We start from the raw sequence: 26,867 nt of genomic DNA, 5'->3' as shown, positions 1-26,867 counted from the left end.
GGAGGTGGAGGTTGCAGTATGGTGCCACTGCACTCCAGCCTGGGCAACAGAGCGAGACTTCGTCTCAAAAAAAAAAAAAATTGCAACCAAGATGTGCTCTTACAGAATTTATTATATCATCTCCATGCTTAATAAAAGGGGTTCAAATGATTTGCTTTTACTATCTTTTATTGATTATTGTTTATATCTCATTGTTTATATTTCATTGAGATAATTTTGTCCAAAAATACTACAAGCATACCTAGTTTTATTGTGCTTTGTTATTTTGTGTTTCACAGATACTGTCTGGGATCTTTCTTTAAAACAAATTAAAGGTTTGTGGCAACCCTATGTCAAGCAAGTTGATCAGTGCCATTTTTTTCCAACAGTATGTGCTCACTTCGTGTCTCTGTGTCACATTTTGGTAACTCTAGCAATATTTCAAACTTCTTCATTATTATAATCTGTTATAGTGATCTGTGATCAGTGATCTTTGATGTCACTATTTTAATTGTTTTGGGGCACCACAAACAGTGCCCACAAAAGATGGCAAACTTAACTGATAAATGTTGTGTGTTCTGAATGCCCCACTGACCAACTGTTTCCTGCCTCTCTCCCTCTCCTCAGGCCTTCCTGTTCCCTGAGACACAGTATTGAAATTAGGTCAACTGATAACCCTACAATGGCCTCTAAGTGTTCAAGTTTAAGGAAGAGTTGCACATCTCTCACTTTTAATCAAAAGCTAGACATGACTAAGCTTAGTGAGGAAGGCATGTCGAAAGCCAAGACAGGCTGACAGCAAGGCTGCTTATGCCAAACAGTTGGCCACGTTGTTAATGCAAAGAAAAGTCCTTGAGGGAAATTACAAGTGCTACTCCAATGAACACACAAATGATAAGAAAGCAAAACAGTTTTATTGCTGATATGGAGAAAGTTTTAGTGGTCTGGATAAAAGATCAAACTAGCCACAACATTCCCATAGGCCAAAGCCTAATGCACAGCAAAGCCCTGACTCTTTCAGAGGTTGGTTCATGAGGTTCAAGGAAAGAAGCCATCTCCATTACATAAAAGTACAAAGTGAAGCTGCAAGTGCTGATGTAGAAGCTGGAGCAAGTTATCCAGAAGATCTAGCTAAGTGGCTACACTAAACAACACATTTTCAATGTAGATAAAACAGCCTTCTACTGGAAGAAGATACAATCTAGGACTTTCCTAGCTAGAGAGGAGAAGTCAATGCCAGGTTTCAAAGCTTCAAAGGACAGGTTGACTCTGTTGTTAGGGGCTAATGCAGCTAGTGACTTTAGGGTCTTTTAAAAATCATGCTAAATCTACTCTGCCTGTCCTCTATAAATAGAACAATAAAACCTGGATGGCAGTACATCTGTTTACAGCATGGTTTATGGAATATTTTAAGCCCACTGTTGAGACCCACTGCTCAGAAGAAAAAATTCCTTTCACACTATTGTTGCACATTGACAATGCATCTAGTCACCCAAGAGCTCTAACGGAGACATACAACGAGATTAATGCTGTTTTCATGCCTGCTAAGATAACATCCATTCTGCAGCCCATGGATCAAGAAGTCATTTCAACACTCGGGTCTTTTTATGTAAGAAATACATTTTGAAAGGATATAGCTGCTATAGTGATTCCTCTGATGGATCTGGGTAAAATAAATTGAAAACCTTCTAGAACAGATTCACCATTCAAGATGCCATTAAGAGTACTTGTAATTCATGTGCAAGTACATGGGAGGAGGTCAAACTATCAACATTAATGGAAGTTTGGAAGAACTTGATTCCAAGCCTTATGGATGATTTTAAGGAGTTCAACACTTCAGTGGAGGAAGTAACTGCAGATGCAGCAGAAACAATGAAAGAACCAGAATTAAAAGTGGACCCCGAAAATGGGACTGAATTGCTACAATATCATGATAAAATTTGAATGGATGAGAGGTGCTTCTTATTGATGAGCAAAGAAAGCGGTTTCCTGAGATGAAATCCACTCCTGATGAAGATGTTATGTATACTGTTGAAATGACAATAAAAGATTTAGAATACTACACAAACTGAATTTATGAAGCAGCAGCAGAGTTGGAGGGGATTAACTCCAATTTTTAAAGTCTTACTGTGGGTAAAACGCTATCAAACAGCATCACATGTTACAGAGAAATCGTTCATGAAAGGAAGAGTCAATCGATACGGCAAAATTTGTTGTCTTATTTTTAAGAAATTGCCACAGCCACCCCAACCTTCAGCAACAACCACCCTGATCAGTCAGCAGTCATCAACATCAAGGCAAGACCGTCAACCAGCAATAAGATTATGAGTCACTGCAGGCTCAGATGAGCACTAACATCTTTTAGCAATTAAGTGTTTTAGTGGTCAGGCCCAGTGGCTCACACCTGTAATCCCAGCACTTTGGGAGGTTGAGGTGGGAGGATTGCTTGAGCCCAGGAGTTCAAGCCCACCCTGGGCAACATAGTGAGACCCCGTCTTTACAGAAAGAAGAAAAAATTCGCCAGGTATGGTGACATGCACCTATTGTCCCAACTACTTGGGAGGCTAAGTGAGAGGATCACTTGAGCCCAGGAGATTGAGGCTGCAGTGAGCCATGATCGCACCACTGCACTCTAGCTTGGACAGCAGAGCTAGACTCTGTCTCCGAAAAAAAAAGTATTTTAAAATTACGGTATGTACATTGCTTTTTTTTTTAGATATAATACCACTGCAACACTTAACAGAGTATAGTGTTAACACAACTTTTTTATGCACTGAGAAACCAAAAAATTTCTGTGACTTATTGTGATACTTGCTTTATTGTAGTGGTCTGGAACCAAACCTGCAATATCTCCGAGGTATACCTATGCTTTTAAAATGTTGTAGCTTCAGATTTTCATTGTGATATAAATAATTATTCTTAGTCCTACAGTATTTCACAAGTGCGGATGAAATGAAAACAGCTTTTTTTTTTTTTTTTTTAGATGGAGTTTCACTCTGTCGCCTAGGCTAAAGTGCAGTGGTGCGATCTTGGCTCACTGCAGCCTCCGCCTCCTGGGTTAAAACTATTCTCCTGCCTCAGCCTCCCGACTAGCTGGGATTGTAGGCGCCTGCCACCATGCCTGGCTTATATTTTGTATTTTTAGTAGAGATGGGGTTTCACCATGTTGGCCGAGCTGGTCTCGAACTCCTGACCTCAGGTGATCCGCCCACCTCGGCCTCCCAAAGTGCTGGGATTATAGGCATGAGCCACCATGCCCAGACAAAAATGGCTTAAAAATTTTTTTTTTAAATTTTACTTTAAGTTCTGGGATACATGCGCAGAATGTGCAGGTTTGTTACAAAGGTATACATGTGACATGGTGGTCTGCTGCACCCATCAACCTGAAAACAGCTTTTTAAAATATAGTAACAATGGATGAAACAGAAACACTGCCTCTTCCCTCTGAAATCATGGGAGATGATTTCAAAGTTCTGCATTTCAGAATTCTGAAATGTGGTAAGCAAAGGACCACTTCTCAAACAAGAAATCTGATGGAATTCCTTGAAACAATGGTTTATATTCACTGTCTCCAATTCCTCTCTCCCCATTCTCTCTTAAAGCTATTCCAATCTTTTCACCCTTACCACTCCTTTGAATATACTCTTGTCAAGTTCAATCGTGAACTCCATGTTACTAAATCTAATGGTCAGCTGGCATCTTTTTCAATCCATCAGCAGCATTTGATAGCTGATCACACGCTCTCTTTCCTGACACACTTTTTGTACCTGGTTTCCAGGATACCACTCTCTTGGTTTGTTTCCTGACTCACTGGTTGCTTCTTACACTCTTTTGCTGGTTCCTTTAATCTCTCTAACCTCTAAAAGGTGGAGCGCTTCAGGCCTCAGTCCATACTCACTCCCTAAGTGACCTCATCCAGTCTCCTAGTTCTAAATACTACCTATATGCTTATAATATCTTCAGCTAAGGCCTCTCATTTGAATTCCAGACTCATATATCCAACTGCTTATTTTGTATCTCCACTTAATGGTTAGAGGCATCACAAACTTACCATGTCCAAAACCAAATTCCTGATTCTGCCTCACCCTCACTGTCATGCTCGCTCCTCCTCCAGTAAATGTCATCGCAATCCTTCTAGTAATCAGACCAAAAATCACCCAGCACTCCTTTTTTCTCTCAAACTCCATGTCAATGAATCATGATGAGTTGACGTTCGAAATACATCTAGAACCTGATCACTTCTTACTACCCATGATGCTGCCATGTTGGTTTTAACACACTATCATTTCTGGCCTAGATTACTATAATCACCACCTAACTGGTCTCCCTGATTCCATTCTTGTATCCCCAGAGTCTATTCTCAACACAGTAGCCTGAGTGATTCTTTAAAAATATAAGTCAGATGATACTATTGCTCTGGTCAAAAGCCTACACTGACATCTCATCTCACTCAGAGTAAGAGTCAAGCCCCTGATATTCGACTATAAGATCTCCTAGGCTGGGTGAAGTGACCCACACCTGTAATCCCAGCATTTTGGGGCTGAGGCACAAGGATCGCTTGAGGCCAGGAGTCCCAGACCAGCCTGGACAACATAGCAAGACCACATCTATCAAAAAAAAAAAAAAAAAAAGATCTCCTGGCATGGCTCTTCTCTACTACTCTGAACATCCTCTCATATCTCCCTGGCTGTTCCTCAAACACAACTACCACATTCACACCTCGGGGCCTTTGCTCTTGATACTCACCCTGCCTGAGATGTTCTTCCCCCCAGCATCAACATGTGTGCTCTTTCAGCATCTTCAAGTCTCTTTTCAAAGGCTGCCTTATCAAAAAGGATTTCCCAGACCATCTCCGTAAAAGAGAAAACTGACTATATCCCCCTACCTCTTGACTTTTCTATTTTCCTTACTCCACTGCATTTTTTTCCCATTGCACTTATCATCACCTGACATACTGCATATTGTTTTTTTTCTTTCCCCCTCTAGCAGGATACAAGCTCTTTAAGGCAATTTGTTTTGTTCACTCTTCCATGCCCATAGTCTACAACAATGGCTTGCACATAGCAGGCATACAACTTTTCTGAATGAATTAATGTGATATTACATATCTGTTAAATCGTTATTTCTTTGTTTTCATGTATTTAATTTTGTGAGAATACTTTTAAGTCTACATCTGTCATCAAGGAATCGAACCAAGCATCCTTGACAAACCTAATCACGTATGTTCTAAGTCTGTCATCCACAGGAAGTATTTGAGGAATAGTAACAATATGGATAAGGGAGCCCTCACCGAAGCAAACGTGTTTGTTGCCTCTTCCGGATAGATGGATTAGACTCAAATACATGAGGCCGTTTCCGTTTCTTTCCTGTTGCCACAGCAGCAGCAGCGGCCATTCCCACAGGACCTGAAATAATAACGTATGTGCTGAGATTAGGCAGCTGCCTGTAAACTGTTCAAGACAGAAACAATTAAAGGTACAAAAAAGGTAGCACTGCTTTCCTAATATGTTGTCGGTAAATATAGAATGGTCCTGACATTATCAATATACTTCACTATTGTTTAACATGATTCATATTATGATTTACCAATAAAACATACAATGAATCTTTTAAAAAAGCAAATGACTTACACCTCCCCACCACACACTAGTTTGAATTTTGTATAATGTTGTTTTTCTTTGGCTTTGTTTTGCCAGCATGCCCATACTGTAAAGGCAATATTCTTAGAGGTGCTAGGAAAAATTGCAGCACTGAGAGGAGAAGCTTGCCAAAATTGAAAAAATTTACAGATTTCAGTATTTACTTCTATCTCTGTACCCCTGTTTCCATTACTCCAAGACAATGCCAAGTTAAGGAAGTTGGAGATAATCACTCCATTTGGAACTCCAACAACACCTAAAGGAGTATCTGAATGAATACCATCTTAATTGAAAAAATTTTCTTCTACATCTGGGAATTGTGCCAAAAATGGAGATGTTCAACACAAGGTCAAGTTGATGAAGGCATTCTGGCAGAAAAGAGATAACTTTCCCACTCTGAGAAAATGTTAATAAAAGTTAGTCTGGCTTGCCCTGAAACTAATGTATAATGTCTTGTTTTGTCTTTTGAAGGGTAGATGGAGGGTAGACTCAAAGGAACTATTGAAGTCTCTGATTCCTGGGACCTCAACATATCAAAGACAATCTTTTTTAAAAGATATTTTACCTTTTTCCTTATTTGTGAATCTTGTAAAAGGCTTAAATAAAAATTAAATTTAATTGCTCATCTGTATATTGGCATATATATTCTAAGTGGCTCAAATAAAATAAACCTCCCTATAAACCTAAATGAACTTTTCTACATGTTGTTAGTAATATAATCAGCCTGACTTAAATAAACCCCTCTAAAGAACCTCAAAGCAAATAAAAAAATAAGCAACTGCTTTTTACCTTTCTTTCCATCATAAATAGCTGTTACAGAAAAAATTTTATTGCTGCATTTCCCAAAATTTTACTTATTTTTCAAAATTGTGGTAAGAACACTTAACATGTTTGTTATCTACTCTCTTAAAATGTAAAGTAGACAACACATCATTGCTAACTATAAGCCCAATGTTGTATGGCTATCTAGAACTTATTCCCCTTGCATCACTGAAGAGCAACTCCCCATCTGTCCCTCACCCCAGACCCTGGCAACCACCATTCTCCTCTGTTTCTATGAGTATTTTAGATACCTTCTATAAGTAGAATCATGTAGTATTTGTCTTTCTATGACTGGTTTGTTTCACTTATCATAATGTCCCCAAGGTTGAACCATGTTGTCACATATGACAGCATTTCATTGTGTTTTTAAGGGTGAATAATGTTCCATTGTACATACAGATCACATTTGCTTTAGCCATTCATCTGCTGGTGGGCATTTCGGCTATTTTCACATCTTGCTATCGTGAATAATACAACAATGAACAAGGGAGTGTGGATATCTCTTTGGGGTCCTGATTTCAATTCTGTTGGATAAATACCCAGAAGTGAGACACCAGGACCATATATGGTAGTTCTATTTTTAATTTTTTGGAGGAATCTCCATGCTGTTTTCCAGAGAGGCTGGACCACTGTACATTCCCACCTACAGTATATAAGGGTTCCAGTTGCTCTACGACCTCACTGCCACTAGTTTATATTTTTGATAATAGTTGAGCATCTAACCTGTTGGTGATTTGTATGTCTTCCTTACAGAGATGTTTATTCGAGTCCCTTGCCCATTTTTTATATTGAGTTATTTGGTTTCTTGCAGCTGAGTTGTAGGAGTCCAATATTTTATTACGAAAACTTAAAAACATATGTGCAAAGTTGAATTTTAACATCTTATTATATATATCTATCCATCTTTCTATCCATTCATCAACTCACATTGGGGTTTTTAAAATGTGTTTCAAAGCAAACTGCGAATATCAATATGATCCCCCTAAATACTTCAGCAGGCATAGCATTAGCTAGAGTTCAATATTTTATAATTTTTTTCTTTTGAGGTAAAATTTGCATATAGTGAAGTATACAAATCCAAGTATACATTCAATACATTTTAAAAATGTATGTACTCATAAAACTCAAGATCTGGCCAGGCACAGCAGCTCACACCTGTAATCTCAGCACTTTGGGAGGCTGAGGTCAGAAGTTTGAGACAAGCCTGGCCAATATGGTGAAACCCCATCTCTACTAAAAATACAAAATTAGCTGGGCATAGTGGTGCACGTCTGTAGTCCCAGCTACTCAGGAGACTGAGGCAGGAAAATCGCTTGAATTTGGGAGGCGGAGGTTGCAGTGAGCTGAGATCACTCCACTGCACTCCAGCCTGGGTGAAAGAGCAAGACTCCATCTCAAAAAAGGAGAGGAGATGGGAGGGGAAGGGAGGGGAGGGGAGGGGAAAGGAGAGGAAACTCAAGACCTATAACATCACTCCAGAAAGTCCTTTCATGTCCCTTCTCAGTCAATTCCCATCCTTACTTCTCAGCAATACCTAGAATTCTTCTTTTTTTCACCATACATTAGAGTTTTGCCTATTCTAGAGCTTTAAATAAATGGAATCATATAGTAAGTAGTAAATCATATAGTAATACTCTTTCACTTAAAACTTCTTTCACTTAGAATAATGTTTCTAGATTCATCCATGCTGCCACATGAATCAGTTGTTTTTTCCTTTTTGTTGCCAAGTAATATCCCATTGTTTGGATAAACCAGGTTGTTTATCTGTTCTTCTATCTGATGGATACTTGGACTATTTCCAGTTTTAGGCTATTGTGAATAAAGCTGCTTGATTTGATTGATTTATAAATTTAATACAGTTCAAATAAAACTCTCAACATGGGATTCTGTGGAATTTGATAAACTGATCCCAGTATTTAAATAGAAGTGCAAATGGCCAAAAATAGCCAAAACAATTCATAAGATTTTAAGAATTTGAAGGCATTCATCCTACCACATATTAATAATTATAAGGCTATACTCATTAAGGTTATATCTCCACTGATTAGAAGGATGAGATGAAATAAATAAATAAGAGCATAACTATAGTCATTAAACTAGTGTGGAACTGACTCAGGGATAGACAAATCAATGCAACTGAATTGCAGATTTCATAAACATCCTCCTGTGTCAGAAAAGACAAAAAACGGATAGGCTATTAAATATATGATGCTGGTTATCCATATGGAAAAATAATGAAATTAGATCCTTACATACAAAAATAAATTACAGGTGGATTAAAGGCCTAAATATAAAACAATAACCTCAATAAAACAATGAAAAACAAAAGAAAGCTTGTAATCCAGCACTTTGGAAGGACAAGGCAGGAGGATTGCTTGAGGCCAGGAGTTCAAGACTAGCCTCGGCACCATAGCAAGACTCCGTATCTGCAAAAAAATTTAAAACCAGGCATGGTGCTGCACACCTGAGGTCCTAGCTACTCGGAAGGCTAAGGCAGGAGGATCACTTGAGACTAAGAGTTTGAGGCTGCAGAGAACTATGATTGCATCACTGCACTCCAGCCTGGGTGACAGAGTAAGATTCTATCTCTAATAAATAAATACCTTTAAAATTGAAAATTAAAAAAATTATAATTTCTAAAATAAACTACTATAGAATATTTTATAAAGTCAGAGTTAAGAAGAATTCCTTAAACAAGATCCCCAAAGGATAAACTATAAGGTTAAAGGTTAATAAATTTCACAATAATATAAATAAAAACCTTCATGAACAAAAAAATAAATAAATGGGGGGGGCAACAAACTGGGAGAAAATAATTACAATACATATTATTGGGAAAGGAATACAAAATATATATCAATAATTTTTACAAATTGACATGAAAAAAGACCAAAAAACTGAGTTGGGAAATGGGCAAAGGTATAAACAGGAAATAGGCAAAGAAAGAAAATTGAGACGTCAATAAAGATCCAAAATGGTGCTCTACTTTGTCTTACTGCCTGGCTGGAACCTCTAGCTCAAAAATACAAATTAAACCAACACTGAGATGCCATTTTGTACCTACCAGATCGGCAAAAATGAAAAAGACTGATAACACCGATGGTGAGAATGAGAAGCAACAGGTGCTACAGCATACTGCTTGTGGGGATGTAAATGAACAGGATTTGGAAAGACATTTAGCAATATCTAGTAAAGTTGAAAATGGACATCTTTGGCCCTCCAATTCCCCTCCTGGGTATATCCTCCAGTAGTACTTTTCAAGCTACAGCTAGTGTGACCTTTCAGTGACTCATGAGTGTATTTTTTTCTAATAAAATAGAACAGACTAGAACATATCACAGAGTATATAATCTGCAGTAGGGGTTAAGTATTATTTCATTAAAAATTGTTTTGGCTATATGTGTACTCATTTATTCTGGGTCACAATGTAAAATGTATTACTGTGCTACATTGTCAAAACAGAAAAAATTACAAACAACCTGAGTATCTACCAATATGTGAAATATTCAGGCTGGATGTGGTGGCTCTCGCCTGTAATCCCAACACTTTGGGAGGCTGGGGTGGGCAGATCACTTGAGGTCAGGAGTTCGAGACCAGCCTGGCCAACATGGTAAAACCCATCTCTACTAAAAATACAAAAATTAGCCAGGCATGGTGGTGTGTGCCTCTAGTCCCAGCTACTCAGGAGGCTGAGGCAGGAGAATTGCTTGAACCCAGGAGGCAGAGGTTGCAGTGAGCCGAGATCGTGCCACTGCACTCCAGCCAGGGCAACAGAGTGAAACTCCATCTCAAAAAACAACAACAACAGAAAAAGAAATACTCAGATAATGAATGGAATACCAAATAACAGTTAAAATAAAAACAGCCACATTATCAACATGGGTGAATCTCAGAAAAATGTTGAATGAGATAAACGTATTACAGAAACATAGTATCAGAGTGATACCATTAATATAACATTTAACACATGCACAACAATGCTAAATATTGTTTAATCATACAGACACATAATAGCAAATATAGACAAATGCAAGAGAATGACAAAGACCAAATCTAGAATACTGGTTACCCCAGTGGAGGGAGGGAGGGAAGGGAGCAGGATTAGAAAGAATTCCACTGAGAATTTCAACCATATCTGTACTTTTTATTTCTTAAAAAACATTTGATGCAAACATGTGAAAGCAGTAATAACTGACAAAGCTGGGCAGTAGGTGCACATGCATTTGTTATGTCAATCTTGATACTTCTCTGTATGATTCAAATATTCAAGTATTTTCTACTTGCTGCACAATTTACCAAAACTATCACTCTCAAGATACTAATTATGTCTATAGACCACGTGAATCTTTCTCCACTTCTTTATTAACCTATCCTTTATAATTTCAAAGAAAATGAAATAATAAATCCAATTTTGTTTAAAAAGAAGTCCTCTAGGGCTAGGCCCAGTGGCTCACGCCTGTAATCTCAACACTTTGGGAGGCCAAGACAGGAGGATCACTTAAGCCCCAGAGTTCAAGACCAGTCCTGGGCAACATGGCAAAACGGCATGTCTGCAAAAATTTAAAAAATTAGCTGGGCATGGTGGCGTGCACCTGTCCACGAGGATGAGGTGGGAGGATCACCTGAGCCCAAGGAGGTTGAGGCTGCAGTAAGCCGTGATTGTACCACTGCACTCCAGTCTGGGCAACAGAGTGAAACCCTGTCTCAAAAAAAACCAACAACAACAACAAACAACATACTGGCGATTGATACTAAAAGAGGTCAACCAACCTGAGATATTGTTTTTATTACTTGAAGATTTCATTTAGTTGCACTACTCATAAACTTTTTTTTTCTTGAAAATCAACAATAATCAGGGGCTGCCTGTGCTGCAGAGAATTAGAAGTGTTTCTGACAGGCAACACAATATAGTGAATGGTCATTTACCTTTTCTGGGTCACCTTTCAGATATGATGAATGCTACAGACCAGCTCCTCAGAAAAATCCCCACGCTGGTTAAGTGGAGTTGGGATTCCAACCCAGGAAGCCTGATTCCAGAGCCTGGGCAGGCAGGTAAGCTCTGTGCTCTGCTGCCTCTCGAAATTCCTTACCACACACAGCCCCTAGGCCCTGGGTGGTCTGACTCATGCCTGCCTCACAAGGCTCCAACCACACTGGCCTCCTTCCCATTTCCCATCTGCAAGTCCTTGCTTTCAACGTTTCTCAGTCTGAAATGCACTTCCCTTTGCTGACACCTAACCGCCTGTCAGTCACAACCTTCCTCCTCAGAGAAGCCTTCCCAGACCACCCAAACTAGCAGCAATCTGCTGTCCTTCTCTCTCCGTTACCTTTCCCCATTATTTTATTCAGAGCATCCAATGCTTTCTCAAATTATTTTACTTTATTATTGGTAGCTCTCCTCCACCACTGGATGAAAGCCCCTTCAGAAACAAACTCTTTTTTCCCCCCAATAAGCCTTTTGCACTCCTAAGAAGCAAACTCTTGCCTGCCTTGTACATAGTATCTACATAGGTTACATATATGTACTATACATTATAATTCCTCAATAATTGAATATTAAATGATCAAATGGTAAGTCATTTCTACCAGCTGTGTCTCACTTTCCACATGTGCCACACAAAGGGGTCAAATTAAAGTCTTTTCCTGGTCTTAACACTATGACAAAGCAGTACAGTAATACAGCAAAGCCATGTCTTAAAACCATCTTCCTTCATAGAAAAGCAGTGGACCTGGATTCATTATGTTAAGATGCCCTCTGCTGGGACACATAAGCATTTCACAAAATATATTTTACAAACAGTTCATGTGTTTTGCCACTAAGACTTATTTTTAAATTCACCACTCCGGAAATACACAGTGGACAGTAACTGACAGTAATAAAGTTGTTCTTCATTGATCTGTCTTCCTCTTCTTAAATACAGCATATATTCAAAACATGTAGTATTCTGGTCACTCCTCATCATTAATTTCTTGTCTAGCTTTTCTAAATACCTTCTAAGATCAATATCTAATACCATACCCATTCGGGCATGGTTTATATGAAGTCTTTTCACCATGGTGCTAAATGTTCAATGTAAATAGGAAAGTGAAAGATATAAGCTTTAAGTCATTTAGTAGCCCAGAAAATTTTAAAACCTTAAATTGGATTAAGATGATCCAGGATTGCTAGGGCCCTCAGGCATCTAGCAGAAGCAAACAAAAATCCTCTCTAGAGGAAGATAACATTATACTAGACCCCAAATTATTTCTAGAAATAATTTTCCAAACACAGCATCCAGTATTCATTGAAATACAATAGTACACCAAGAAAATAGCCAACGTGAACAAGAAATGACATTAACAACATGTAACAGAAACTTGAGAGAGAATTACCAGGTAAATTATAAAATTATTTGTTTAAAAGAAATTTTTTTCCACTATTGGAAACTGTTCAGTGCAAATCTGGGAGGAAACAGACGCACACACACACACACACACACACACACACACACACGCTAGAAATTCTAAAACTGGAGAAAAAAAACACTTGGTTAGTAGTTTTGGTTAAACTATTAACAATTACCAAAATTAATAAGTCAATGAACAGATTTAGAAGCACCTTAATAAATAAAGAAAAAACAAAGAAAAGAGAACATAAAAAAGGCACCTCAAACACAGCTGATATGGTTTGGCTGTGTCCCCACCCAAATCTCATCTTGAATTGTACTCTCATAACTCCCACATGTTGTGGGAGGAACCTAGTGGGAGGTAACTGAATCATGGGGGCAGGTCTTTCCGGTGCTCTTCTTGTGATAGTGAATAAGTCTCATTAGGTCTGGGGGTTTAAAAAAAGAGGAATTCCCCTGCACAAGCTCTCTCACTCTTTGACTGCTGTTATCCATGTAAGACATGACTTGCTCCTCCTTGCCTTCTGCCATGATTGTGAGGCCTCCCCAGCCACATAGATCTGTAAGTCCACTGAAACCTCTTTTCTTCCCAGTCTTGAGTATGTCCTTATCAGCAGCGTGAAAATGGACTAATATAGTAAATTGGTACCAGGAGTGGGGTGCTGCTGAAAAGATACCTAAAAATGTGTAAGTGACTTTGGACCTGGGTAATAGGCAGGGGTTGGAACAGTTTGGAGGGCTCAAAAGAAGACGGGAAAATGTAGGAAAGTTTGGAACTTCCAAGAGACTTGATGAATGGCTTTGCCCAAAATGCTGATAGTGATATGGACAATAAAGTCCAGGTTGATGTGGTCTCAGGTGGAAATGAGAAACTTGTTGGGAACTGGAGCAAAGGTGACTCTTGTTATGTTTCAGCAAAGAGACTGGTGGCATTTTGCCCCTGCCCTAGAGATTTGTGGAACTTTGAACTTGAGAGAGATGATTTAGGGTATCTGGCAGAAGAAATTTCTAAGCAGCAAAGCATTCAAGACGTGACTTGGGTGCTGTTAAAGGCATTGTTTTATAAGGGAAGGAAAACATGAAAGTTTGGAAAATTTGCAGCCTGATAATGCAACAGAAAAGAAAATCCCATTTTCTTTTCTGAAAGAAAGTTTTGAGGAAAACTTCAAGCTGGCTGCAGAAATTTGCATAAGCAACAAGGAGACGAATGTTAATCTCCAAGACAATGGAAAAAATGTCTCCAGGGCATGTCAGAGGTCTTCACAGTAGCCCCTCCCATCAAGGCCTGAAGACCTAGGAGGTTTCAAGGGCTGGGCCCAGGGTCCCTGTGCTGTGTGCAGCCTAGGGGCTTGGTGCCCTGCATCCCAGCTGCTCCAGCTGTGGCTGAAAGGGGCCAACACAGAGCTCGGGCCATGGCTTCAGGGGTTGCAAGCCCCAAACCTTTTTAGCTTCCACAAAGGTGTTGAGCCTGCAAGTGTACAGAAGTCAAGGATTGGAGTTTGGGAACCTATGCCTGGATTTCAGAGGATGTATGAAAACGCCTAGATATCCAGGCAGAAGTTTGCTGCAGGGGCGGGGCCCTCATAGAGAACCTCTGCAAGGGCAGTGTGTAAGGGAAATGTGGGGTTGGGTCAGAGATCTCACACAGTCCCTTCTGGGGCACTGCCTAGTGGAGCTGTGAGAAGAGGGCCACTGTCCTCCAGCCCCCAGAATGGTAGATCCACCGACAGCTTGCATCTTTTGCCTGGAAAAGCCACAGACACTCAACACCAGCCCATGAAAGCAGCTGGGAGGGAGGCTGTACCCTGCAAAGCCACAGGGGGCAGAGCTGTCCAAGACCATGGGACCCCACCTCTTGTATCAGCATGACCTGGATGTGAGACATGGAATCAAAGGAGATCATTTTGGAGCTTTAAGATTTGACTGCCCTGCTGGATTTCGGACTTGCATGGGGACTGTAGCCCTTTTATTTGGCCAATTTCTCCCATTTGGAATGCCTGTATTTACCCAATCCCTGCACCCCCACTGTATCTAGGAAATAACTAACTTGCTTTTGATTTTACAGGCTCATAGGCAGAAGGGACTTGCCTTGTCTCAGATGAGACTTTGGACTGTGGACTTTTAAGTTAATGCTGAAATGAGTTAAGACTTTGGGGGACTGTTAGAAAGGCATGATTGGTTTTGAAATGTGAGGACATGTAATTTGGGAGGGGCCAGGGGTGGAATGACATGGTTTGGCTCTATGTCCCCACTCAAATCTCATCTTGAATTGTACTCTCATAATTCTCACATGTTGTGGGAGGTAACTGAATCATAGGGGCAGATCTTTCCCATGCTGTTCTTGTGATAGTGAATAAGTCTCACAAGATCTGATGGTTTTAAAAGGAGGAGTTTCCCTGCACAAGCTCTCTCTCTTTTTGCCTGCTGTCATCCACGTAAGATGTGACTTGCTCTTCCTTGCCTTCCACCATGATTGTGAGGCCTCCCTAGCCAGGTGGAACTGTAAGTCCATTAAAACCTCTTTCTTCCCAGTCTTGGGTATCTTTTATCAGCAGCATGAAAACGGACTAATACAACAGCTAAAGAAGAAAATCACAAGCTGAAAGACAGAAGAAACTACACAGAAAGATGATACATACAGAACAGATGGTAACAGACATACAAGTGAGGAAGACTAACATAAGTAACTGGAGCCATGGAATGAAAAGAGATGGAATGCAGCAGAAGCAAAATCTCGTGGCTAAAATTTCCGGGAGAGGGGGCAGGCCATGTGGGAGATAATCTTTGAAAGAGTAGCAGTTAGAATGAAATAGCTGAATTCTCAATAGCAACAATGGAACCCAGAAGACAGTGGAACAGTACCTTCAACATGAGGAAAGAATAACCACCAAGCTAGAATTCCATACTCAGTGAAAACATCCTTCAAGGCTGAAGTTTAAGTAAAAACATTCATAGACAAGCAAAAATAGAACTTGTTACTAGCAGATCCATGTTAAAGCAAATACTAAATGGTGTCTTTAGGCGGAAGAAAAACAATCTCAGGAGACCAGTTGGAGATGCAGGAAAAAAAATGAACATTATTTTTTAAATAAAAATATTGTTCGCTGGATGTGGTGGCTCACGCCTATAATCCCAGCATTCTGGGAGGCCGAGGTGGGTGGATCACCTGAGGTCAGGAGTTCAAGACCGGCCTGGCCAACAGGGTGAAACCCCATCTCTACTAAAAACACAAAAATTAGCTGGGCATGGTGGCACAAACCTGTAATCCCAGCTACTCAGGAGGCTGAGACAGGAGAGCTGCTCCAACCCAGGAGGCAGAAGCTGCCGTGAGCCAAGACTGTGCCACTGCCACTGCACTCCAGCCTGGGCGACAGAGTAAGACTCCATCTCAAAAAAAAAAAAAAAAAAAAAAAAAAGTCCTGTGGTGTTTAAAATACAGTTGTCCCTTCAAATCCTCGTGAGATTGCTTCTAGCATCTTGATGTGCCGATGCTCAAGTCCCTGATATAAAATGGTGTAGTATTTGCACATGACCTATTCACGTCCTTCTGTATCATCTCTAGGTTACTAATACTAATATTATAATACCTAATACAGTGTAAATGCTATACAAATAGTTGTTATATTGTATTGGCCTTTTATTTGTATTATTTTTAATTGTTATATTGTTACTTTTATTTTTTTTTTCTAATACTTTTGATCAAAATTGGTTGAATGTGCAGATGTGGAGCCCACAGATAAAGAGAGCCAACTGTATACCAAAAATGAATACAAAGGGCAACAATAGCATATAGGATGGGCGCATGAAATGCAAGTGTTCTAAGAAGTTTGTATTATCCCTGTAGAGGTTAAAAGTTCCAAGTACATACAACTTTTTGCTTTTCCTTTTTTTTTTTCAACTGGATACAGGCTCTCACTCTGTCACTCACGCTGTAGTGCAGTAGTGTAATCATAGCTCACTGCACCCTCAAACACCTGGGCTCAAGCGATCAGTCATCCCACCACAACCTCCCAAGTAGTTGGGACTAGGGAACACGTCACCACACCCAGCTAATTTTTTTTTGGTAGAGATGGGATCGCACTACATTGCCCAGGCTGGTCTCAAACTCCTGGGCTCAAGTGATCCTCCCACCTTGGCCTCCCAAAGTGCTGGGATTACAGGTGTGAGCCACTGAGCCTAGTCAACATAAGACACTGATAAATAAAGGATGTATGTTACAATTTCTACAGGTATTGATAATAGTAAAAGCTTATAACTTTCAAACTAACAAGAAAAAAATGAAAAAATACAAAATTTTCAATCACTACAAAAGAAAACGCCAAGAAAGAGAAAAGTAAACAGAACAGGTAGGGCAAAGAGGAAGCATATAGAAAAGAAGGTAAATTTAAATCTAAATATGTGTCAGTGATTCTGTTTAATGTAATTGGAATAAATGCTTCAGTTTAAAGCCAAAACATAGGCAGAATAGATGAAAAAATAAAACCAAAGCCATAACACTGATAGTAAGTGATTCCAGACCTTAAGTCTCAGTATAATACAGGCTCAAGTTATAACTGCAAGGCTTAAAAAAATTGTGATGAAGACCAGGCATGGTAACTCACACCCATAATGCCAATAATTTAGGAGGCCGAGGCAGAAGGATCGCTTAAGCCCAGGACTTTGAGGCCAGCCTGGGTAACAAAGTGACATTTCTGTCTCTACAAAATATACAAAAATTAGTCAGATGTGGTGGTACACATCAGCAGTCCCAGCTACTCCAGAGGCTGAGATGGGAGAATCACCTGAACCCGGAAGATCAAGGCTGCAGTGAATCATGATTGTGCCACTGCACCCCAGCCTGAGCAACAGAGTGAGACACTGTCTCTAAAAAAAAAAAAAAAAAAAAAAATTAAAGAAGAGCTTCTAATCCAAACAACATTACCTGCAGCTGCCAGATGAGCTGTCACCTCATCAGCTGCTGTGGAGTTGAGTATATCTGAGTCATCATAAGAGGTGTCCTCGGGAGAAGAAGGCGAGTCTTCATCAGCACTCAGCATACTGTGCTCGGTGTAAGTAGCCACATGGACCTGCTGCACTTGCTGGGCCACTGCATGTGCTTCTATGGTAGCCATATGTTCAGTTTGGGTCACTCCGTGTTCCTCCATGAAGTTCTACTGTCAGACAAAAGAGAAAAAGAACAGGATTCAGTGCGTAATATAACACAATGTTTAAACTAAGAGATATTTTCTTCAAGAGCAGAGGAACCTTGACAAACTTCCAATTTCACTACTTACCGTGCTACACCAAGTCACAGGAAATGGGAAGCACCATTCAAATGTGACATAAAAATGACAGAGTGGTGTTTCTTACATGAAACCATTTTGATGGAAATTCGCTGTACTAATTTTATACCTCAGATCACAAAACAATGGATACCCTTAATAATAAAAAGACATTCAAATATAACAATAAAAACATACTTAAGATACCTCAGTGACTAGCATTTGGCCTTGTGAACATAAAAACACTTAGTAAATAAGTGAAATACTTAACATTTTCTTTGTATGTCAAAGACAAGTGAGAGTCAAATAACTTTTTTCCCAAAAATTCAAATTGGTCTTTCTGCTTATAAAACTGCTTCTTGAGGGCATGGCGGCAAGTGCCTGTAGTCCCAGCACTTTGAGAGGCCCAGGCAGGTGGATCATCTGAGGTCAGGAGTTCGAGACCAGCCTGGCCAACATGGCAAAACCCTGTCTCTATTAAAAATACAAAAAAATTAGCCAGGCGTGGTGGCAGGCGCCTGTAATCCCAGCTACTTGGGAGGCTGAGGCAGGAGAAGTGCTTGAACCCGGGAGGCAGAGGTTGTGCCATTGTACTCCAGCCTGGGAGACAGAGCAAGACTCTGTCTCAAAAACAAACAAACACCCCCCCCCCCCACAAAAAAAACCCAAAAAACTGTGCTTCTTGTAAACCCCAAAATGATACAGTAATGTATAAAGCAGTAAGGTTAAAAGTTGGCTCTCCTATTACACTTATAATCTCCACTCCCCCCTACCCCAGAAGTTCATTATTTTTGAAAAATAAATTTGGAGCCATACATGTATAGATTTAAAATAAAAACAGGTTCATATTATACATATTGTTCGTCTTTTTCATATTACAATATATCTGGACATTGTTACATGTCAAAACATACAGATCTACCATATCTTTTTCAAACAGCTGTATAATACTTTATTATATGCATGTGTCATAATTTATATAACCAGTCACCTGCTGATCAAATATGCTGCCAAGTTTTTGCTATTATAAAATAAACATCAATGCAGTATAAAATATGTCCTTGTATATAAAATTTTTCATATTAGTTCCTCAAAAAAAATCAAAAATAGAAGTACCACATGATCCAGCTATTCCACTTGTGGATATATATGTCCAGAAGAAACTGAAAGTAGGATCTTAAATAGACATCTGTACACCCATGTTCATAGCAGCTTTATTTGCAACAGCCAAAATGTGGAAGCAACCCAAGTGACCATCGATTAATGCATGGGTAAAAAAAATGTGGTATATACATACCACTTATTATTCAGTCTTAAAAAGGAAGAAAATGCTAATTAGAAAGAGAGGAATTTCCTCAACCTGATAAAGAACAGCTACAAAAAACCTACTATTAACATCATAATGTGAAAAACTAGAAGCTTTCCCATTAAGATTAGGAAGAAGGCTGGGCGAGGTGGCTCACGCCTGTAATCCCAGCACTTTGGGAGGCTGAGGCAGGTGTATCACCTGAGGTAAGGAGTTCGGGACCAGCCTGGCCAACATGGAAAAACCCTGTCTCTACTAAAAATATAAAAATTAGCCAGGTGTGGTGGTACACATCTGTAATCCCAGCTACTCAGGAGGCTGAGGCAGAAGAATCGCTTGAACCCAGAAGGTGGAGGTTGCAGTGAGCTGAGATCATGCCACTACGCTCCAGCCTGGGTGACACAGCAACGGCGGGACTCTGTCTCAAAAAAAAAAAAAAAAAATCAGGAAGAAGACAAGGAAATCTCCTCTCACCACTTCTTTTTAACATTGTACTAGAAGTCCTAACTAATGCAATGAGATTTTTAAAAAGAAGTAAAGGGTACCCTGATTGGGAAGGAAGAAATAGAACTGTCTTTCTTCATAGATGACATGATTGTTGATGTAGAAAATCCAAAATAATCAATAAAAAAACCTCCTGGTAAGTAAGTAATTACAGCAAGGTTGCAGGGACAAGGTTAATTGTTTTCCTAAACACTAGAAATGAATAAGTGGAATCTGAAATCAAAAACACAATACCATTTACATTTGCACCACCAAAAAGTGAAATACTGAGTAAGGTATAAATCTAACAAAATATGTACAAGATCTATATAAAAAAACACAAAACTCTGATGAAAATAATCAAATAAAAACTAAACAAAGAGAGATATTCCATGTTCACGCATAGGAAGACACAATACTGTCAAGATGTCAGTTCTTCCAACCTGATCTCTAGATTCAACATTGTCCCAATCAAAATCCCAGCAAGTTATTTTGTGGATATCAACATGTAAAGTTTACATGTAAAGTTTCCATGTAAAGTTTACATGGACAGGCAAAAGACCCAGAACAGCCAAAGAAAATATTGAAAGAACAAAATCAGAAGACTGATACCACACAACTTTAAGACTTACCATAAACCTACAGTAATCAAGATAGTATGGTATTGGTGAAACACCAGAGAAATAGACCAATGTAATGGAAGAGAAGGTCCAGAAATAGACCCACATAAATACAGCCAGCTGATCTCTGAGAAAGGAGCAAAGGCAATACATTAGTTTGGCAAAGTTAGTCTTTTCAATGAATGGTGCTGGAACAAGTGGACAGTCACACATCAAAAAAATGAAATCTAGACACAGACCTTCACAAAAACTGATACAAAATGGATCATAAACCGAAATGTAAAATGCAAAACCATAAAACTCCTATAAGATAACATAGGAGAAAATCTAGTTGACCTTGGGTATGGCAATGACTTTTAAGATACAATGCCAAAGGCGCAATCCATAAAAGCAAAAAATCGATAAGCTGGACTTCATTAAAACAAGAAACTTCTGCCCTGTGAAAGACACTGCCAAAAGAATGAGAAGACAGGACATAGACAGGGAGGAAATATTTGTAAAAGATGAATCAGAAGGATTGTTATCCAAAATAAGGAATTCTTAAAAACTCAACAATAAGAAAATGAACCCAATTAAAAAAAGGGCAAAACACCTGAAGAGATCTCACCAAGGAAGATATATAGATGGTAAATTAAGCATATGAAAAGATGCTCAACATCATATGTCATGGGAGAATTACAAATTAAAACAGTGAGATATCACTACGCATCTATTTAAATATCTAAAACTCAAAACACTGCCAACACCAAACGCTGTTGAGGATGTGGAGCAACAGGAACTCTCTTTCACTGCTGGTGGGAATGCAACATAGTACAGCCACTTTGGAAGACAGTGTGGCAGTCTGTTATAAAATTAAACATACTCTTACCATACAATCCAGCAATTACACGCCTTTGTATTTATCCAAAGGAGCTGAAAACTTACATCCACATAAAAACCTGCACATGGATGTTTATCATTTTATTCGTAATTGCCCAAACTTGGAAGCACCAAAATGTCCTTCCATAGGTGAATGGATAAATAAACTGTGGTACATCCAGACAATAGAATATCATTCAGCACTAAAAAGAAATGAGCTTTCAAGCTATGAGAAAATGTAGAAGAAGCTTAAATGCATATTGCTAAGTGAAAAAAGCCAATCTGAAAAGGCTACACACTTATGATTCCAATTACATGGCCTTCTGGAAAAGCAAAACTATGGGGATGGTAAAAAGATTAGAAGTTGCCAGGGATTAGGGGGAAGGGAGAGATGAACAGGTGGAGCATTTTCAGGGCAGTGAAACTACTCTGTATGATACAATAATCGTGGATATGGGTTATACATTTGTTCAAATCCATAGAATGTACAATACCATGAGGGAACCCTAATGTAAACTATGGACTTTGGGTAATAATGATGTGTCAATGTGGGCTCATCAATTGGAACCAAATGTACCACTCTGGTGCAGGATGTTGATAGTGGTGGAGGCTATGCAAGTGTAAGGGAGAGAAGCATATGGGAATTATCTGTATCTTCCACTCAATTTTGCTGTGAACTTAAAACTGCTATAAAAAAAAAAGTTTTATTTAAAACCAGTTTTTAAAAAAAGGAAATTCTGACTCATGTTACAACATGGATTAACCTTGAGGATATTCTGCTCAGTGAAATAAGCCAACCACAAAAAAGAACAAATACTGTATGATTCTACTTATGTGAGGCACCTAGAGTAGTCAAATTCATAGAGACAGAAAGTAGACTAGTAGTTGCCAGGGGCTGGGAGTACAGAGTTTCGGTTCTGCAAGATAAAGAGTTCTGGAGACTGGTTGCACAACAGTGTGAATGTACTTAACACTACTGAACTATATGCCGAAAAATGATTATGATGGTAAATTTATTGTTATGTATATTTTACAACTAACTTTTTAAAATTACCCTATATACCAGTGTAATTTCTGTGCAAAGAAGTGACTAATCTGGCCGGGCGCGGTGGCTCATGCCTGTAATCCCAGCACTTTGGGAGGCCAAGGCAGGCGGATCACGAGGTCAGGAGATCGAGACCATCCTGGCTAACATGGTGAAACCCTATCTCTACTAAAAAAATACAAAAAATTAGCCGGGAGTGGTGGTGGGCGCCTGCAGTCCCAGCTACTCGGGAGGCTGAGGTAGGAGAATAGCGTGAACCCGGAAGGCAGAGCTTGCAGTGAGCTGAGATGCGCCACTGCACTTCAGCCTGGGTGACAGAGAGAGACTCTGTCTCAAAAAAATAAATAAATAAAAATAAATTTAAAAAAAGGAAGAAGAAGTGACTAATCTTACAGGAGAATAATATAACCAGCCTGTATTATCTTTATTAAAAATCTTGTATATTATTTGATTATTTTAAAAAATAAATTCTTTTAAGAATAATAAACTCTTGAAGGTAAATTGCTGGGTCAAAAGGCATATATATTTTAAATTTTGATGTATATTGAAAAGCTGAGTGCTTCAGTGGTACACTAACACTATCTCTACTTGTATTAATACAAACCCACACGAACACATATACACATTTAAAATTTAACTATCATGTAACAGTATACAGCACTACACATCTGGAGTTTAACAAAAAATGTCAACCATATAGATATAGAAATATGACCTCTATGGCTGCATGTAAAAGAACATAATTATTTATTTATGTAAAATTTTTCTCTTATTTTGTCCTACTCTACTATAGAAGTCTTTCTCCATCTTAAGATCTTCTGATTCTAAAATCCTTTGTTCCTCTGAGTAACTGCTCTCTTAAACTAATCCTGCTATGTCTTCATTCTTTAGGTGATTTGTTTCTATGTAGATAATCAAATTTTCAATTTTCTGAGGTCTTTGAAAACACAGTAAAATGTGAACATTTGGAAAATCTGGGTAAAGGGTACATAAGAATTCTTTGTACTATTCTTGCAACTTTTCCCAAAGTCTGAAATTATGGCAAAATTAGAAAGGAATTTTTAAGCTACCTGATAAGCTATCCTTCCATATCCTGTTTTATGTGAGTTTCAGAATATCCACGGGAATATATCCTAGCCCCCAGATTTGTACTAATCTAAAACAATTTAACACACTAAGTCACACAATTGAATATAATATATGAGAGAAAGATACCGTTAAAATGCTGTTTTTCCATCCATTTCACTGTTCTTCGAGACAAACTGTTTAGGGCATTTTAGAATTCTGGGTACTTCAGAATTATTTTTAAATGATTTGGGATTAGATGGCACCTAACTGCTTTTCAAAGGGATTTGTAGGCTATGCACTTGGCATAATGGATTTCAATTCTTTGCTCCAGAATGCAGTTCACAGCATGAATCAATAGGGCTGTCTGCTTCACAGGCTTGCCATTTCTGCCCAGAGCCTCATCTCTTTCCACTTCTCTCCCTATCCCATTCTTTGGCCTCTCTAACCATTTTTTTTTTTTTTTTTTTGAGACAGAGTCTCACTCTGTTGCCCAGGCTGGAGGGCAGTGGTGTGATCTTGGCTCACAGCAACCTCTGCCTCCTGGGTTCAAGCAATTCTCATGCCTCAGCCTCCCAAATAGCTAGGATTACAACTGCACCACCAAGCCCAGCTGATTTTTGTATTTTTAGTAGAGACCGGGTTTTGCCATATCGGCCAGGCTGGTCTCAAACTCCTGACCTCAGGTGATCCACCTGCCTCGGTCTTTCAAAGTGCTGGGATTACAGGCTTGAGCCACCACACCCGGCCTCTCTAACCATTTTTATTCAGCACACTCTGTGAAAAGCAAAGGCAAAGGTATTTCTGACTTCTTTTAACTAGAGTGGGATACTTATGAATGATACTTACAATGTTTCCGTAAAATCATAAAGGAAGCAGGCTGGTTAATGCCGGATATGACTGATATGTCATATGACATATGACATATTGCTGGACATCATCAGACCCCACTCTCCCAAGTCAATTTAGTGAAGCATTTTAGCTTTCCTCCATGAGGAGTTAGATTCCCTGGATAGCTAAAGTGATGTGAACTGTCAATAGGTAAAAACATATTAAATATTCTCTATTTTATAAAACAGCACAGTCTATCACCAAGATATCCAGAACCACTGGACAAGTTATTTAACCTCTAAGCTACCACTCTATCATTTTAAGTGAAAAAAAAAAAAAATGACTACCTATTCTCAAAAGGATGATATGAGGATTAAATGAGATAACCCAGATAAAGTGAGGAACACAGTGCCCAGCAATAAGTGCCTGACATTAATTATGATGATGATGCCACAATCTCTATGTCTTCCCGATTCTATCCTTCTTGACTCATTACTTGACTAGTCTCACAAGCACTGGGCCTCAATTTCTTCATTTCTAAACCAGAAAGTCATCTCTGAGGATAGTTTTCTTAACTGTGTATAAGAGACTGAATCAGGCATCTAAAAAGCCCTATATTAACTCCAGCAACTGAAATACTGTTCTCCTGGACATAAAATAAGGAAACTATAGGAAACCAAGGCCCCTAGCACAATTTCACAACAGTGCACAAAATGAAGAGGCAGCAGATGGACTTGAGAGTGATTCCTCTGAACTCATATAAAAAGTAAGACGAAAGCGCCGGCAACACATAATGACCTGTGACTCAACACCACATTCAAATAAAACAGCATACCTATCATCCAGAGCCAGTGGCGTTCAGCAGATTAGTCAACACTTCATTTAAAAAAAAAAAAAAGAAAAAAGAAAAAAAATTCCCCCAAACAATAACTTAACATGGTAACAATTTTACTAAAATCTTTCTTACCCTGGATCATCACCTGGGGTGCAATATATCCTTCATCTAAAGGTCCTTCTTGGTCGGACACAGTGGTTCACACTCGTAATCCCAGCACTTTGGGAGGCCAAGGTGGGAGGATCGCTTACGTCCAGGAGTTCGAGACAAGCCTGGGCAACATAGGGAGACCCCCTCTCTACAAAAAATGAAAAATTAGCTGGGCATGATGGCACATGCCTATAGCCCCAGCTACTCAGGAGGCTAAGGCAAGAGGATTGCTTGAGCCTGAGAGGACAAGGCTTCAGTGAGCCAAGATCGCGTCACTGCACTCCTGTGTGAGTGACAGAGTGACACCCTCTCTCTCAAAAAAAATTTTAATTAAAAAGTCCTTCTTTATAATATAAACTACAAGAGGTTGGGGTAGGGGTAATCTGGTACAGAAGAGCTCCTAGTTTTGTCCCTCTAGGCCAGTATGGGTGGGTTGGTGGAAGAAAACACAGAAAAAGATTGTCTTGGACCAGAGCACCCTGGTACTTGTAGTCAATAATACCTAAGGAGCTACTGGAATTTGAAGGAAATGTCCAAGGGAGTTAAATTTAGTCTAATCCACACATAATGGATGAGATTAAGTGTAGAGTATCTTAAAAATCAAAGCAGAAAGAAAAGCAGGCCAGGAAATCTAATCAAAGTGTAACTAAATGTAAAAGAAAGCATTAGTCTAATCAATAGCATTATCATATCAAAAGAAAAACCGCAAGAACTGCCTAAGGGAAAATCTGACACCTAGCCTCAGTCTACAGTTCAAACAGTATTACAATGTAACTATCAAAAGTAGAAGGGAAAGGAAAAGTACTAAAAAAATAAGTACCTTATATTCCATAAAAGAAAGTCAAGCTGGGCGCGGTGGCTCACGCCTGTAATCCCAGCACTTTGGGAGGCCGAGACGGGCAGATCACCAGGTCAGGAGGTAGAGACCATCCTGGCTAACACGGTGAAACCCTGTCTCTACTAAAAATACAAAAAATTAGCCGGGCGTGGTGGCGGGCGCCTGTAGTCCCAGCTACTCCGGAGGCTGAGGCAGGAGAATGGCGAGAACCTGGGAGGCGGAGCTTGCAGTGAGCTGAGATCGTGCCACTGCACCCCAGCCTGGGTGACAGAGCGAGACTCCTTCTCAAAAAAAAAAAAAAAAAAAAAAAAGGCCGGGCGTGGTGGCTCACGCCTGTAATCCCAGCACTTTGGGAGGCTGAGGCAGGCGGATCACGAGGTCAGGAGATCGAGACCATCCTGGCTAACACGGTGAAACCCTATCTCTACTAAAAATGCAAAAAAATTAGCCAGGCATGGTGGCAGGTGCCTGTAGTCCCAGCTACTTGGGAGGCTGAGGCAGGAGAATGGCATGAACCCAGGAAGCGGAGCTTGCAGTGAGCCGAGATCGCGCCACTGCACTCCAGCCTGGGCAACAGAGCAAGACTCTGTCTCAAAAAAAATAAATAAATAAAAATAAAAATAAAAAACAAAAAAAAAAGTCAATAATGCCCATTTGATAAATCAAGAAATAGTGGTATAGACATATTATTTAGAGTTATGGAGGCATTACTGTTTGATGTTACTATAAACAAAACAGTTAAACTATAA

The 26,867-nt window shown here is 39.4% G+C and overlaps 1 protein-coding gene across 7 annotated transcripts in view; it reads right to left on the bottom strand.

Annotated features, from left to right (window-relative positions):
• NRF1 (nuclear respiratory factor 1) overlaps positions 1–26,867 on the bottom strand; it is a 141,192-nt gene that overhangs the window by 78,214 nt on the left and 36,111 nt on the right. For 3 of the 7 annotated variants that reach the window (XM_054497254.2, XM_063668456.1, XM_063668454.1), the window contains exons 2-3: positions 17,748–17,976; positions 5,270–5,384 (exon numbers count right to left, since the gene is read on the bottom strand). In XM_054497254.2, the coding sequence (XP_054353229.1) occupies positions 5,270–5,384; positions 17,748–17,970 (338 nt within the window). In that variant the 5' untranslated portion in view covers positions 17,971–17,976. Of the gene's footprint in view, positions 1–5,269; positions 5,385–17,747; positions 17,980–25,262; positions 26,400–26,867 lie in introns of those variants that run through there. The other 4 variants (XM_063668452.1, XM_063668455.1, XM_054497253.2 and 1 more) reach the window with 2 other exon arrangements.

This window comes from Pongo pygmaeus, chromosome 6, assembly GCF_028885625.2.
Source record: "Pongo pygmaeus isolate AG05252 chromosome 6, NHGRI_mPonPyg2-v2.0_pri, whole genome shotgun sequence".
NCBI classification, from domain to species: domain Eukaryota; kingdom Metazoa; phylum Chordata; class Mammalia; order Primates; family Hominidae; genus Pongo; species Pongo pygmaeus.
The sequence above is the reverse complement of the archived record's forward strand: the minus strand, read 5'-3'. Positions and strand labels throughout refer to the sequence as shown.